Below are 16,285 nucleotides of genomic sequence, written 5' to 3'. Positions count from 1 at the left end.
TGCAAGCAATCACTACCACAAACCAAGAAGCAAGGCATCTAAAATCGACGAGTCCAAATTGGTAGGGGGACGATTGCAAGGCTAAACTCAATGCAAAACAAATAGTTGATAGAAGGTATAAGTTATCCACTATTGCAAAATATACTGCTTGCCATAAAAATTACCAATTTGGTCGGGAGAAAGAATTGAGATGATCAAAATGCTGGAATTTGTCCGATTAAAAATTAAAACCATGGTTGTTGAATTGGGTGGATACATACAAGAATCTCACTTTGGGAGAGAAAGTGTGCCGAAATTATATTAGCAAAGTTTGAAATGATTTACTTGAAGAAGGAGAAGCAGAGCTATTTCACAACTATTTGGTATGCCAACAAGAAAAAAGTGATGATTTTTGTATGTGATGGACCTAGATGAAGACTCAGGTTAAGAAATGTATTTTGGGACACAGATACATTTGTGTTGTTGTTTAAATCATAATTGAAGTACATGTCAGAACAGGCTCCTAATGCAATTATAACTTACCGAGATAGGGAAATGCAAGCAGCAATTGGAAGAAAATTTTGAAGAACCAAGTATAGATTATGTTTATGGCATATTTTATACAAATCACCTCTCAAGCTTGGATGTTATTTATAATATGACAACTTTAAAGATCTTTTATTAAATTGTATATATGACTATTTGAGTTGTAAAGAACTCGAAAAAAGGTGAAACAACATCATTCATACTAATGGTTTAACATATAGTACTTGGTTGAGTAAGTTGTACGAGGAGCTGCATCAATGGGTACCAGCATATGTGAAAGGTATGTTTTGGTAGGGGTGAACACCGACTTAGTCAGAGTCGGATACCTCTAAATCCGACTTTGACTCAGACTTTGTCGGAGTTCAAATCTGAACTCCGACTCCGATTTTGACTTGTGTAGACTCTGATCTGATTCTGACTCTGACTTGTCGGAGTCGAAGTAGAATCAGAGTCAGAGTCGGAGTCGGAGTCAGAACGAAGTCGGATTTGGACTTTCAGTTTTGGGCTTTTTTCTAGTTTCATATTTAGCCAATTTTAAAAAAGAATTTTTTGACCTTTCAAATTTCAATTTTTCCATCCAAAAAATTTAAACCTGAAACTAAATCATTCACTACTAATTTACTTCTATACTAATATCTAAGTTATTTTTATACTAGACTTAAACTATAGTGTCTAATTAAATGTTATCATACTATATAGTATTACATATTATTTTTAGTGTCTAATTATATATTATTATACATTAGTATTACATGCTATCATACTAATGTCTAACTTATTTCTAATCTAATTATATACTAGACTTTCTAGTGTCTAATTACATGTTATTATACTTTAGTAAATTTGTATGTGTTATTAATTTATTATACTAGACTTATTTAAATACTAGTAACTGATCTATACTTGATTATGCTTTGTAGTTATACTATGATGTTTACATATACTAAACTATCATTAGTCTGTTTATATTATTGTACAAATATATTATTTTATAATAATTAGCTCATACTAATATACTATTGAATTTAACTATATAAGTTCCAGTTATTTAACTATATAAGTTCTAGTTATATAACTATACTAGTATATATGATATCATAATTTTTTTAAAAAAAGTGTTATAAAAATATTTTTTAAAGTTTAAATTTTTTTTTAAAAAAACTTATTAATAAATCCGGATATCTAAATCCGGATTAAATCTGGTTACAATCTGGATATTCGGATTTATAGCAAAAAAAAAAAAAGGAAAAAAAAATCCGGATTGAATCCGTATATTTGGATTTTAGAATCTGGATCCGGATTCAGTTATGGCCGGATATCTGGATCCGGATTTGGTTGCACACCCCTGTCTGTCAAGATTTTACAAAGCAACAACCTAATTGTGCAGAAGTTACAATATGTCAACAACCTCATTACAACTCAAAATACAATGTGTGCAACTAATACACCAATAAAGAATATCCACAACAGAAAATTTGTTTCATATATTGCTTTAATTTCGAATTGGTGCCTAATTGTTCTGCTTTCCATGTCAATTTTGTGTTTCATCAATTTCTGCTAAGCTAGTATATTGATATAGCTGGCTACTGAAGCTAATTGATCATTCTTTTCTTGAAGACGCTTAATCGAATTTTTGCATAATTGGGCATCTCGAGATCAACCCATTTGAAAAATTTGCAAGAATTTTCAAACTATAAAATAATACCACAGGAAGTTTTCAGACTACAAGAATTTTAATGAATTTAAAAAAGAGTAATGATATATACACAACAAATTATACAACACATTATACAACAACGTTATAAAAGGAGAGTATTTTTGTAAAATTATGTTACTTTTATAAGATGTTTTATAAAAATACTCTTCATTTAATATATTGTTATATAATGTGTCGCGGATATCTGCAAGTTTTTACGGCTTAAGAAACAAAGACCATAACTTTAATCCATTCTCGAAGTATTCAATTGTGCGTGAATCCCATAATGACAGTAATACTCAATCTCCAACCATGAAGTGCATAAATTCAAGGAAGAGGCGTAACAATCCATAAAGTTTCAAACAAAATCATATTTTATATGTTCATTTAGTGTATAAAGTCAAGGAAGAGGTTCACTATCAGTGGATTAAACCACAAGGTTTCAAATTGGTTTGATGCATTAATTCCAAGAATTTTAGTGGCACGCGTCAATTCTTACAATCTAGAGTTAATTTCCATGTTACATTCAATTAACAAAATAGAAACACATTTGGAATTTACTCAAATTTAGAAAAATTTGAACAAATATGCTTGTGTACAACCTTGAGATGTAGAGTTATGGCATAACAACAGTAGTGGTACTCGAGTTTATAAAGAGAGGGAGAGAGAGGTTTTGGTACTTGGCTGTGAGAGGCCTTCGACGAAGACATCCAAGGCTGGCCTGATGGAAGAGTTTCAGTGATTAGGACAAGATCAAAAGTGGAGAGAGAGAGAGAGAGAGGGGGTTTTCTGTCGAAGGAAACTGGTGGTAAAACTAGGTGGGCTCGAGTCTGGTGGATTTGGGAAAGGGAAGGGGAGTCCGGGTGAGAAAAATGAAAAGTAGAGAAAATGAAAAAAATGACTTAAGGGCTCGTTTGTTTTCAGAGATAAGATGAGATGAGATTAAAGTTAAAAAATTGAATAAAATATTGTTAAAATATATTTTTTAATATTATTTTTGTTTTGGGATTTGAAAAAGTTAAATTATTTATTTTATTTTGTGTGAGGATTTGAGAAAGTTGTAATGATTAAGTGAGATGAGATGAGATGAGATGTTTCCTGAAAACAAACGAGACCTTAGCTGATGTGGTACACTACCACATCAATTTGTGAGATCCTTTTTTCTCACTATTTGTTTCCTTAAATCATACTTTAATGGATGAGATACACATGTAAGTTGAACTTGTATTTTTTATTTTTATTAATTATATTTTATAGAAAAATAATAAAACTTTATTTATTTATTCATTACATTCAACTTAATTCGTTGTTTCTGTAAAATGGGATAAATTATAAGGTTCACAGTTTTTTACACGACCTACTTACCCAACATGCAATAATAGAGTTAAGGTTGGCCATAATCAGGTTTCCGTTAACTCGAATTGACTCGAATGTAAGTTGATTAATAATTGAGTGACCTAATAAGAAAAAAAAGAAAAAGAAAAAGGAAATTGTCACTCTAATCAACTTGTGACTCTTATGAGCGTCCACATTATTTTTGGTTGCAAATTCAGTTTTGGATTGAAAAATAAAGCACTTATTTTAAATGCTTTCTTCAATTTTTTTTTTTATTTTCTTATATATATATATATATATATATATATAATATATAGCTTTTGCTTTGTTAAACTCAACAAGCATTTTATTTTTCTTCAATATTTTCTTGAAGTGTTTGTGAATATTTTTATTTTTCTCTTTAAAACTTCATGAGATTCAACAACAAATACTACAAGAAGTAGTTTTTTGTTCTTCCTTTAAATGTTAGATTGCAACAATCTCCATTAAATAGATGTATAATAAAAAAATTGTCACGTTACCCTCTCATATGGCCTTATCTGAGCCGTTCACTTGATCCAGCGGCTAACAATCATCATCACGTGTTCACCTCAGAAGTCCTAGTATTCTAGAATGTTCATGTTATTTTTAGTTCTTACTTTGACCGAGTCCTTAGTCTAGTGGGCCATGTGGGGGCGAGTTGTTAGTTGGGTTATGTAATGGTTTAGTGATGTTCAGTTATTATGTAATGGGTCAAATCGTCGTTAAGCATGATCATCGGCATGTTATTATTTGGGTTGTATTTATAGTCCAGTTATTCGATTAATGAAGCATCACATCATTTGGCTTTCATTGCATGTTTTGGAGGAGCTGGTCCCTTGAAGTATCAGATATTATCTACTTACATTAGAGATACGTAATAGTAGTATCTAGAGCCAGGTCGATTCCATGGTAGAGGGGAGCCGACTTTCACAAATTTCTGAAGTTATTACACAGCTGAAAAATGAGAATGCAAAAATGAAAGAGGCCCAAACTTGACAGCAGACCTTGCTAGAAGAACTTATCCAGCAAGTAGGCAATCTTGCCAACAACTACATAAACCTTTCCCATACCATAACCACGACACCCTACAGAAAGTTCCACCCTCACCATTCCGATCCAAGCAGTGGTCACAATCTTGAAATACCCAATACTCATTTTAACCTAGTTTTGAAAACCAAATTGGGACCCACAGCAGAACCGTGAGACTTGATTTTTTCAAGTTTGATGGACCTAAACTTAACGGGTGGGTCTTTAGAGCCCAACAATTTTTTGACTACCACAACACACCTGATACATAGAAAATTCAGCTAGCCTCATTCCATATGGAAGGTAAGGCCCTTACCTGGTACCAGTGGCTATTGGCTTCTCATCCAATAACCACTTGGCTTGCGTTTGTGCAGTCATCCAGTAGCAGAGTTTACAAAGCTAAAACAAACCTCCAATGTGGAGGAGTACCAAACTGATTTTGAGGTACTATCTAATCATATCCTTGGAATTCCGGAGGATTTTTGGATTAGTACCTTTTCTTAGTGGGCCACAAGATGATATTAGGATCATGGTCACTATATTTAGACCAACTACCCTCCCCACAGCTTTTGGTCTAACCCGACTATATGAGGAAGAAGTATGGTGCAGGTTCAAGAATCAGAAATCTGTCGGCACATTCCAGCCAGTTCTCATCAACCCAATTCCCCCCAAAAACAACTTCCCTAGACTTCCAGCACCTAACCCCCCTCGACTATTGGGACCCCTACCTCCTAATTACCCCCTCAACCAAATAGAGACCATCCCAATAAACTCAACATTCCTATAAAGTGTATTACCTCTACACATATGAACGAAAGAAGGGGTTGTAGTCTTTGTTACTACTGTGATGACAAATGGGCTCCAGGACACTGGTGTAGAACTCCCAAGCTATTCCTTTTGGAAGAAACTGAGAAGGAAGTTTTTGATGATATTCGTGAAGAACCTGTAATAAGAGAAGAACAAAAAATAGATGAGGAATGAGTTTTACTTGGCATATCACTACATGCAATTTCAAGCACTCACACTCCTCAAACCATTCGACTATGGGGTGTAGTAAAATCAATGTTTTGAATACCGTACCGGACGCCGTACCGGTCAAGGCACTGGAACCAAATATTTCGGTACTGGTACCGTTTCGGGATAACATTTCGGGATAATGTTTCGGGATAGTCAATATATAAATAAATTATATATAAAAATTATATTCCAAAATAATAGTCTATATATAAATAAATTATATATAAATACATATATATAAATTATAAATAGTCTAGTCTGAATTGGGGGTTAAAAAATAAGTTTGTAGTTTGAAAAAAAGAAAAAAAAAAAAAACACAGGCCGAAATATAGGCCGGTACAGGCCGAAATTGAGGCCGGTATGAAACAGATATAGTACCTGTACCGGCCGGACAGTCAGTACAAAAAATTTTGGCTGTACCGACCGGTACGATACGAAATTTAAAACACTGAGTAGAATACCAATATGTGGTTTTTCTAATTAACTCCAAGAGTACTCATAGTTTCATCAACCCTAGCATGGCCAACAAAACCAATCTAGGGGTTAGAAGAAGCCACAACCTTATTGTGATGGTAACTAATGGGGATCGACTACCTTGCCTAGGCTGTTGTGAGTTAGTTCCATTCCAACTCCAAGGTAACTACATTTTCGCTAATTTATATTTGCTGCCCTTAGTGGGATGGTGATTTGGTTCTTGGGGTGGATTGGCTTTCCTACCTAGGCCCTATTCTTTGGGATTTCACCCAGCTTACTATGAAATTTACCTGGTGGGGGAAAATGATGCAGCTTCAAGGGCTTAGCCCTTCGGATCTAACTATGGAAGATGCAGAAAATTTTTATATGTAGACAAAGGGGACTCACAAAGGATTAGTGCTACAATTAATGGAAGTTTCAAATGAAGACTCATCAACCACTGCCCCAAGAAGTTACAACCATTGTTAAAGCAATTTCATTCATTTTTTCAGGAGCCAAAAGAGATCCCTCCACACCGAAGTCATGATCACAAGATTCCACTCATGGATGGCACCAAACCAATCAACATTGGGCCCTATTGCTATCCTTACTATCGAAAGGAAAAAATTGAGAGAATAGTTGACGAGCTGCTGAAAAATGGAGTCATATGACCAAGCCAAATCCCTTATTCTTCCCCAATCTTATTGGTGCGCAAAGTGGATGGTAGTTGGCGCATGTGTATTGACTACGGGGCTCTCAATCAAGCTACCATCAAAGATAAGTAATCCAATTCCTATCATTAATGAACTCTAAGATGAATTGGGAGGGGCCTCAATATTTTCTAAATTGGATTTACGATCGGAGTACCATCAAATTCGTGTAGAACCTCATGATATCCCAAAAACAGTCTTTCAAACCCACCAAGGTCATTATGAATTTGTAGTAATGCATTTTGGCCTTACTAATGCCCCATCCACCTTTTAAGGGCTTATGAATGACATTTTTTGCCCCTATTTGCAAAAATTCATTCTTGTATTTGATGATATTTTAATTTTTAGCAGGTGATGGGATGACCATATTTTACATCTAGAAACAGTGCTGAAGTTACTCGAGCAGCACCAATTGTATGCAAAAATGCCAAAATGTAGATTTGAATGTTCGGAAATAGAGTACTTGGGACATATCATCTCCTTAAGTGGGGTCCAAGCGGATCTCAACAAGATTTCTAGTATGTTGCAGTGGCCCTTACCTACTTCACTTAATGCTCTTAGAGGGTTTTTGTGTCTTTCGGGTTACTACCGCAAATTCATCAAGGATTACGGAAGCATAGCAACCCCTACTACGGAAGGATGCATTTCGATGGAATTCAAAAGCCACAGAAGCTTTCCACCACCTCAAACAAGTTATGGCTACTCCCCCAGTTTTGGGACTCTCAAATTTCTCAAAAACATTCATTGTTGAATGTGATGCGTCAGGAGATGACATTGTCGCGGTACTAATGCAAGAGGGAAAGTCTTTGGCCTATCTAAGTCAGGGCCTCAAGGGAAAGAACCTACATTTATCTAGATACGAAAAAGAGCTCATTGTTCTTGTGATGACAGCAAAAAAATGGAGAGCATATTTACTGGGGCAAAGGTTTAAAATTCGCACAGACATTTAAATATTTGGTCAAGCAGTGAATTGGTACTCCAACACAAAAAAAAATGGATCTCAAAGCTGATAAGATATGAATTTACAGTAGAATACAAAGTTGGGCATGAGAACAAAGCTGCAGATGCCTTGCCTAGGATGGAAAATTTGGAACATACAGTCTATGCAGTAACTCTCACACAATTGGAAACACCTTAGATTGATAGAGTAAAGAAGGCTTACCTAGCAGATGAGCTTCTTCAAAGACTTCTTAGGCAGCTACATGATGGCACTCTCTCGGACCAAAGTTCTGAATACGGCAAGACATAGTACTTTACAAAGACAGAATCCACTTAGGCACCAGTCGTGAGCTCCAACAGTTGGCCCTACAAGAGATGCACAATCATCCATTAGCAGGACATTCGGGATATCACAAAACCTTAGCTCGGGTCAAAAAGAATTTTTACTGGCCTGGATTAAAGGTTGTCATCAGGCATCATGTACGAGAATGTGAGAATTGTCAGAGAAGCAAAGTTGAACACAACCATCCCGCGGGACTACTTCAACCACTACCATTCCAGAAAGACCATGGACTGACATTAGCATGGACTTCATCGAAGGGTTGCCCCGATCCCATAACAAAAATGTCATCATGGTAGTTGTCTACTGTTTGACTAAGTATGCTCAATTCATTACACTAAGTCATCCTTACACCGTAACTACTATCGTTGGTCTATTTCTTGACAACATCTTCAGATTACATGGCGTACCTAAATCTATTGTAAGTGACAGAGATTCTATCTTTATCTCTCATTTTTGGAAGGAGCTCTTTCGGCTACAACAAACTCAACTCAACACCAGTACTGCCTACCACCATCAAATGGATGGTTAGATAGAGATAGTCAACCATTGTTTAGAGGGGTGCCTTCGTAGATTCACTGGTGACAAACCCAAGGCATGGAGCAAATGGCTTTCTCTTGCAGAATATTGGTATAAATACCAATGAGCACGCCTCGACCAAAACGACACCATTTGAAGTCGTCTACAACTACCCTCCTCCTCGTCTACTACAGTACGCTCCGGGCACAACTAAGGTTCAAGTTGTCGAAGATTCGTTAAAGGGATGCCACTCTCCAAATCTTGAAGGACAACCTACGGGAAGCACAAGAAAGGATGAAGAAATTTGCAAATCTAAATCGAATGGAAAGGGAATTTTCAAACGTCGATTGGGTGTACCTAAGGCTAAAACCATACCATCAACTCTCAGCTACTGCTCGATGGAACTAAAAGCTTGCACCCCACTACTATGGACCCTTCTTGATTGAAAAAAAAGTTGAAAATGTTGCCTATCGCCGGCGGCTACCACCATAATCCAAGATCTACCCTATTTTCTATGTTTCTTCCTAGAAGAAAAGATCGAGATCCTCCTCTACTCTGCAGCCGAAACTTCCACCAATCAACGTGGAGGGTTCTCTCTTCCCTGAACCAGAAAAGATCCTCAATCGGAGACTTAAGAAGCAAGGACGACGAGCTACCACAAAGATTTTGGTAAAATGGATTGGCATGGGAGATGAGGAGGTGACTTGGGAGGATGTTAGGGTTTTTAGTGACAAATTTGGGGCCCTTGCATACAAGGTCCTCGAAGAGGGGAGGTCTATCACATTACCTTCTCATATGGGCTTATCTGAGCCATCCATTTGATCCAACAGCTAACAATCGTCATCCCGTGTTCACCTCAGAAGTCCAAGTATTTCAGAATAGAGCATTTCTATGCATCAGCCTACAGCCGCAGCACACCTCACAATATTCATGTATTTGCGACTATGGGCTGATGCAAATACATTTCATCCAGAATATTCATGTTATTTTTAGTCCTTACTTTGACGGAGTCCTTTGTCTAATGGGCTATGTGGGGGCCAGTTATTAGTTGGGTATGTAATGGTTTAGTGATGTTCAATTATTATGTAGTGGGTCAGATCGTGGTTAAGCATGATCATCATGAGCATGTTATTATTTGGGTTGTATTTATAGTCCAGTTATTTAATTAATGAAGCATTGCATCATTTGGCTTTCATTGCATGTTTTGAAGGAATTGGTCCCTTGAAGTAGCAGATATTATTTACTTATATTAGAGATAGGTAACAAAAACTCATAGGTACATGACATTTTATATATAACGTTTTTTTTGGGGCTTTATCAATTGTCATGTCTTTCTATCCTTAATTACCAAACAATTAGGCTGCTTTGCTACTCATTTTTTTATTTTTATTTTTTTTATTTTAAGAAAAATATTTTTAAAAATAAATATGCTAAAAGCACCTTCCCTACTTAGATATTTTTATGATTGAATAACTAATAAAAATACTTTCTTTACATAAAAGTAATGTTACATGCAGTCATAAAATACGTAAGCGTCATGCAGTCGCTTTGAAAAATAGTAGGGTCTATTATTAAAAAAATATTATTTTTTCCTATGGGTCCCGTATTTATTTTTTTTTTTTAAAATGATTGCATGGCACTTGCGCACTCACGACTACAATTATTATTTCTCGTACATAAATTATGTAGATCCAAACCCCAGAATTTCTAAAAATATGATTTTATATTTTAAAAAATTGTAAACTTCAATTTTAGATAGAGTAATGCTACTTATCATCTATTTTTTTATCATCTTCTCATCATCTCATGATGTGACATTAGATAATTGAATATTATTTATTATGTTTTACTCGTAAACCTATCATTTAATATTATATCATTTAATATTTTAGATATTTTGTTATTTTTTTAGTTTTATTTTTCCTTTTGTATGATCAATACGTGGCTATATGTTATCTGAATGATATATATCGTTCTTGGTAGATATTTGTAAACTTTTACGATACACGCATTGTATTAAAAATATTGTAATTATATTATGATTTTTTTTTATCATATTTATTTTGCATAATAGAATTTTCTAGTAAGTTTAACTTAAGCGAAAGTTTTGAAGCACCACGTCTAGTCTAGAGGAAACTAAAATATATTCTTAGCCAACCCCATGACGTGGAAGCTATTCATGGCCGGTGGGAGTGTCCGAGTGGGCATGTCTTTATATCTAGATATTTTCCTCAAAATATCAATCAGTTACACACGACACGTGGTGCCCACTGCACCGACCAGGCCACTCATTGCCATGTCTACCCCTCCCTTGTTTCTCAAATTGCTACATTGCCATTCTCAGACCAATTCTATATTTTATTTTATTTTTTATCTTTTTTATTTATAGGAAATCATTTCATTAACAAAATAAAAGAGTTACATAGATTTCGTATCAAGCTATATACCGACATTGGGACATTTACCCTCCACAATTCTATAAGACTACATCTTCCATATTCCAAGCATAACGAGAAAGTCTACGAGCTACTTCGCTATCTTACCTATAACATGCAGAACTTTGCACCCATCAAAAGATTACATTAAACTTTTTTTTAAACAAACTCCCAGTAAAGATAAAGAACAACTTAAGGAAAATGAGCAAAACATACACACATTAATATATATATATATATATATGTATATAAAGACAACCATTTTCCCCTTTTAACTCAAAATGATTCTTAATGTTTTTTTAATTCTCATTTTTGGTCATACACGATAGGTATAGAAAGGGATAAGTTTTGGAAAATTCATCTATACAAAAAAAATTATATGCAAAATGTAATTTATTAAATTTTAAAATTCTTTTTATTATAAAATAAATCTAACGTAATATATTATATCATATCACCGTGTAAAATTTGTTTAGATCTAATACTTAAACTACTTTTACTAAAAATGCTATATATTACATTTTTATTTTATTTTTCGTACCATTTTATTATTGTAATTACCCATGACTCTCAATAAATGTTTTATACTATATTTCAATCTTATTTTTTTAAAAAAAAGTAGATTTGAAAATAAATTTATAATATTTGAAACTGATACATGCAATTTTGTTTTTGAAATCTTGATGAATGCTCACTTTTTATTTTTTCTGAAAATAAAAAAAAAATTGATGAACTATTGTGACATTGTCACTGAATAAATACTCAGGGGCATTTTCGTACTTGAATACTCCGATGGAGCCTTTTCAATTGACAACTTCGAGTCTTCAACCTATATTAATATCTCTGCGTGGGTGTGCGAAAATATCTCTGCAAAAATCTCAATGGCCATGGCTAAAGAGCAAGAAGAAAAGGAACAAGTTCGGAGCTCGGGAGGGAAGAGACTAAAATGTGCCAGGGGAGAAGAACGTGAATCTGTGGAAGAGCAAGAGCAAGAAGAAGTAGAAGAAGAGGAAAGCGAGCTCCCTGTGAAGCCGGGATTCTTTTACCCAATGACGCCCACCTCTTTCGTGGTATCCGATGCACTTGAATTCGATTTCCCAGTCATTTATGTCAACAAAGTCTTCGAGCTCTTCACCGGCTACCGTGCCGACGAGGTCCTCGGTCGGAACTGGTAATATATTTCCCCTGTTTCCCCCCTCTGCTTCGTTGATATGATTTATCTACACATCATTTATAGGTGATAAAATTATTCGTTTCCGATCTCACACATATTTACTACGATTCGATTTGGTCATATTGGTTTATAATTTGCACTTTAAGATGAAACTTTTATATCCTCGGCAGCAGAACAAGGTGTTCCTTTACAGTGAGAAGGGTTCCCTATAGAATTGAATCACCTCATTCTTCAAGTAGTCTTCTTTTTTCTTTTTGATGATGAGGAATCCCGGAGACCGTGCGAATGAAACCTGTCTTAACACGATTAAACCAAGTTCAAGCAGTTTTCTTTTTGACAGCTACTCACATCAAGTAGGTCTTCAATCCATTCCTACGGGGGAAGCGGGGGTGGGGTGGGGGGCAGGTTCCATTTAAGCTATGGTTCACTAGCATGGAAAGGCTTCATCTTCCGAGTCTAATAGGTATCAGATCTGTTAAGTAAAATCCCTTGTTGAACGGAGATGAATAACAGAAAGTTGTTAACCTGAAATTGACCTTGACTAACTTGTCAGATCGAGTGATTACCCAATGCAAGTGTTCAGTCACTTATGTTGACATGTTGAAAGTGGTAATAGTGAGGCTTGAAGCTTTTCACTTGATTGGGATTTTTTTTACTATAATTTAAGTCTTGGCATTTCTGACTTTGTGAGTTATGGATATGGACAAACTATTGCCGTTGCTGAAGTTTAAAGGTGAGTGGGCAGAGAAAATTGAACATGCTTCCTTTTTATGTTTAAATAATCTCATTGGCAAAGATATGCTCTTGCTTGAATGTCATGCAAAGCATGCTGCGTCTCACTCTGGAAGCGGGTGAATTTGGTTATGTACAGTCTCTATCTCATAAGTTTCGTCGCCAAAGAGGTTGACATTGTTGCGTGGGTTAACCATCAAGCGAGGGAATGGTTTGATACTGATTTACCTAACGGAACTGATGGAGTAGAAAATAATAGTTTCACTCCTGAATCCTTTTAAGCACAAGGAAAAAGAACAAGAAAAAAAAACTCTCGTTTTAGTAGTAACAAATCAATAATAAACTCAATTATTCTAATATGGTTCAATATGAATTTTTTTTTTATTTATTTATCGGTAAAGAAAATTTTATTGATAATAACGCTAGGTAATAACCCGAGTACATTGGACATATACAATATTAACTCTTATATAGGCCACAAATCTAGATCTTAAGAGAGCCTATAGTCGTTGCAGCCTAAAAAGGGAAATAACTAAAAGAGTTCAGAAGAATGATAAAACATATACTAATGTTACTTTAAAAACCTGAAAATGTACTGATGTCCTAAACTAATAAAACACGAAAATGAATAAAATAAACCAAGACAGAGAAAAAAAAAAAAAAAAAAAAAACTAGCCACCTCTTGAAATATAGTGACAACTTGTGTTACATCAATCACTTTGCTCACTGGATGGTCAGCCCGGTTCAGTGCTATGGCATGTTGAGTTGTTCTAATGCTAGATTTTGAATCCATATTCAGTTAACGAAATTTGCAGCCTTCGACTTTCTTTATATCTTTATCGCCTGTGTTCAATTGATTTGCTGGGGTTAGGGAGACTGCAGTTATACCTATAGGATTATTGCATTTTGCAACTGCATGGTGTCTCTGGAGTTTTTCCGTTGATGCTGGTTAATTTTTGTATAATGTCACCAGTTTTCAAAAGTTAAAATACTATACTTTCTGTAGAAACTCATACCCAGAATATTGTGGAAGTTTGTATTGTGAGGTTATCAACCAATTATTGGTTCTATGGGTTATTCTGATGTTCTCTACATTTACCATGAATATATATTTTTTATAGTTATAATTTTTTTAGAGTTCATTCACCTGTTATAGTCGACAGATATTCAAGTGGCCCATTATAGATATTTTTTTCTTTTTCCAGTCGGTTTTTACAATTTCGGGATCCCCATGCGCAAAGGCGGCACCCCTTGGTGAATCCTGTTGTTGTTTCTGAGATTAGAAGCTGTCTCGAGGTAGGTGTTGCATTTCAAGGCGAGCTCCTCAATTTCAGGAAGGATGGCACTCCCTTGGTAAACATGCTAAGACTTGTACCTATCCATGACGACGATGGAATTATCACACATATTATAGGTATTCAAGTTTTTTCTGAAGCGAAAATAGATCTGAACCACGAATCATATCCAGTTTTTAAAAAGACTTGTGATCAGCAGCTTGATCAGTCAGGAAAATATTATGCAATGAGTGCTGCTCAATCACCACTCCACCAGCATCAAGAAATATGTGGAATGCTACAGCTCTCAGATGAAGTCTTGGCTTACAACATTTTATCGCGCTTGACACCAAGGGATGTAGCATCCATTGGGTCTGTCTGCAGAAGGATCCGTCAGTTGACAAAGAATGAGCATGTGAGGAAGATGGTATGCCAAAATGCTTGGGGAAGAGAAGTAACGGGTACATTGGAACTGCTGACAAGGAAGTTAGGGTGGGGGCGTCTGGCCAGGGAACTGACTACTCTTGAGGCTGTTTGTTGGAGGAAACTGACAGTTGGAGGTGCAGTGGAACCTTCACGTTGCAATTTCAGTGCTTGTGCAGCAGGTAATAAGCTTGTATTGTTTGGAGGGGAAGGAGTTGATATGCAGCCAATGGATGACACATTTGTTCTCAATCTTGATACTGCAAATCCAGAGTGGCATCGCATGAGTGTGAAATCATCCCCCCCAGGGCGCTGGGGCCACACTCTCTCATGTTTAAATGATTCTTGGTTGGTGGTTTTCGGAGGATGTGGGCGGCAAGGATTGCTCAATGATGTTTTCGTTCTAGACTTGGATGCCAAACAGCCAACGTGGAGAGAAGTCTTTTGTGGAACTCCCCCTCTCCCTAGATCTTGGCATAGCTCTTGCACAATAGAAGGTTCTAAATTAGTTGTTTCGGGTGGATGCACAGATTCAGGGGTACTTCTTAATGACACATTCTTGTTGGATCTCACAACGGAGAAACCAATGTGGAGTGAGATTCCAACTTCTTGGGCTCCTCCCTCCAGGTTAGGACATTCACTTTCAGTTTATGGTAAGACCAAAATTCTTATGTTTGGTGGACTTGCCAGGAGTGGGAACCTGCGGTTGCGATCAGGTGAGGCTTACACTATTGATTTAGCAGATGAAAAGCCTCAGTGGAGGCTACTGGAGTGTAGTGCATTCACTGGCACGGGTAGCCAGAGTGCTGTGGTTCCTCCACCTAGACTTGATCATGTTGCTGTCAGCATGCCTTGTGGCAGGATTATCATTTTTGGTGGTTCCATTGCCGGGCTTCACTCCCCTTCACAGCTATTTCTTTTGGATCCTTCTGAGGAGAAACCATCGTGGAGGATCCTCAATGTTCCTGGGCAACCACCAAAATTTGCTTGGGGTCATAGCACTTGTGTGGTTGGGGGGACTAGGGTCCTAGTATTGGGTGGGCAAACAGGGGAGGAATGGATACTTAATGAATTGCATGAGTTGTGCTTGGCGAGTCGGCTGGACTCAGACCTGTAAATAATTTTCAAGAACATGGAGATCATTATAAATTCACCGTTTAGAGATGCTGTGATATGCCCTTTCCAAGGTTGCCTGAATTGCCAAAGGACCTAAGTTTTGTACTAATCCCTCTGGACGGGGATTTTGCTTCATATGCTGTGCTAGTTGAGGTACTTTTTCCTATGTTTTTTCCTTTACATGCTGTAATTTTATTCCTTATTCGCCGTGTCATGTGCTTGTTTAGTTTTGTTCTGTACATTATAAATGTAATTTTTATCGCTAGTGTTGACTGTGATACGAATCGAATGTGGAATATTAATGTATATGATTTGGTTGTCTATACAAACAGTATGTTGTTGAGTTCAAGCGACGTATTTAAAATCTCATGTTAAGCAGGACCAGGCATTCGTTTTAGGGTGCAACCCGACCATTAAGGATATCAAACCTGTGCTTCCTACAAACTAGGATATTTGATTTTCAAACTTGTACTCTGTTGTGTTCATCCCGAATGTTATGGTTGCTGTTATGTTGTGTTTATCTCCACAACTGTAACGTCTATATATAATT

At 36.2% G+C, this 16,285-nt stretch overlaps 1 protein-coding gene and 1 long non-coding RNA gene across 2 annotated transcripts; one reads left to right on the top strand and one right to left on the bottom strand.

Annotated features, from left to right (window-relative positions):
- Nucleotides 1-2,705: 2,705 nt before the first annotated feature.
- Nucleotides 2,706-12,764, bottom strand: LOC121258065. The gene is made up of 3 exons (XR_005939322.1): nt 12,503-12,764; nt 8,545-8,552; nt 2,706-2,715 (listed from the first exon to the last, which is right to left on the bottom strand). It is a non-coding gene; the product is annotated as an uncharacterized LOC121258065 (long non-coding RNA).
- LOC121258064 (adagio protein 3) lies at nt 11,809-16,084 on the top strand. The gene is made up of 2 exons (XM_041159414.1): nt 11,809-12,187; nt 14,128-16,084. The coding sequence occupies exons 1-2, from the start codon at nt 11,898-11,900 to the stop codon at nt 15,734-15,736; spliced, it is 1,899 nt and encodes a 632-aa protein (XP_041015348.1). The 5' UTR covers nt 11,809-11,897; the 3' UTR covers nt 15,737-16,084.
- The last annotated feature ends 201 nt before the right edge of the window (nt 16,085-16,285 follow it).

This window comes from Juglans microcarpa x Juglans regia, chromosome 3S (assembly GCF_004785595.1).
Source record: "Juglans microcarpa x Juglans regia isolate MS1-56 chromosome 3S, Jm3101_v1.0, whole genome shotgun sequence".
In the NCBI taxonomy this organism is placed as follows: Eukaryota; Viridiplantae; Streptophyta; class Magnoliopsida; order Fagales; family Juglandaceae; genus Juglans; species Juglans microcarpa x Juglans regia.
This window is presented reverse-complemented; position numbering and strand designations above follow the sequence as displayed.

Bases quoted from the DNA above. Each gene is read 5' to 3' on its own strand.
- LOC121258064 (XM_041159414.1), top strand. From the start codon at position 11,898: ATGGCCATGGCTAAAGAGCAAGAAGAAAAGGAACAAGTTCGGAGCTCG. The intron at 12,188-14,127 runs GTAATATATTTC...TTCTTTTTCCAG, and splicing joins GAGGTCCTCGGTCGGAACTG to TCGGTTTTTACAATTTCGGG.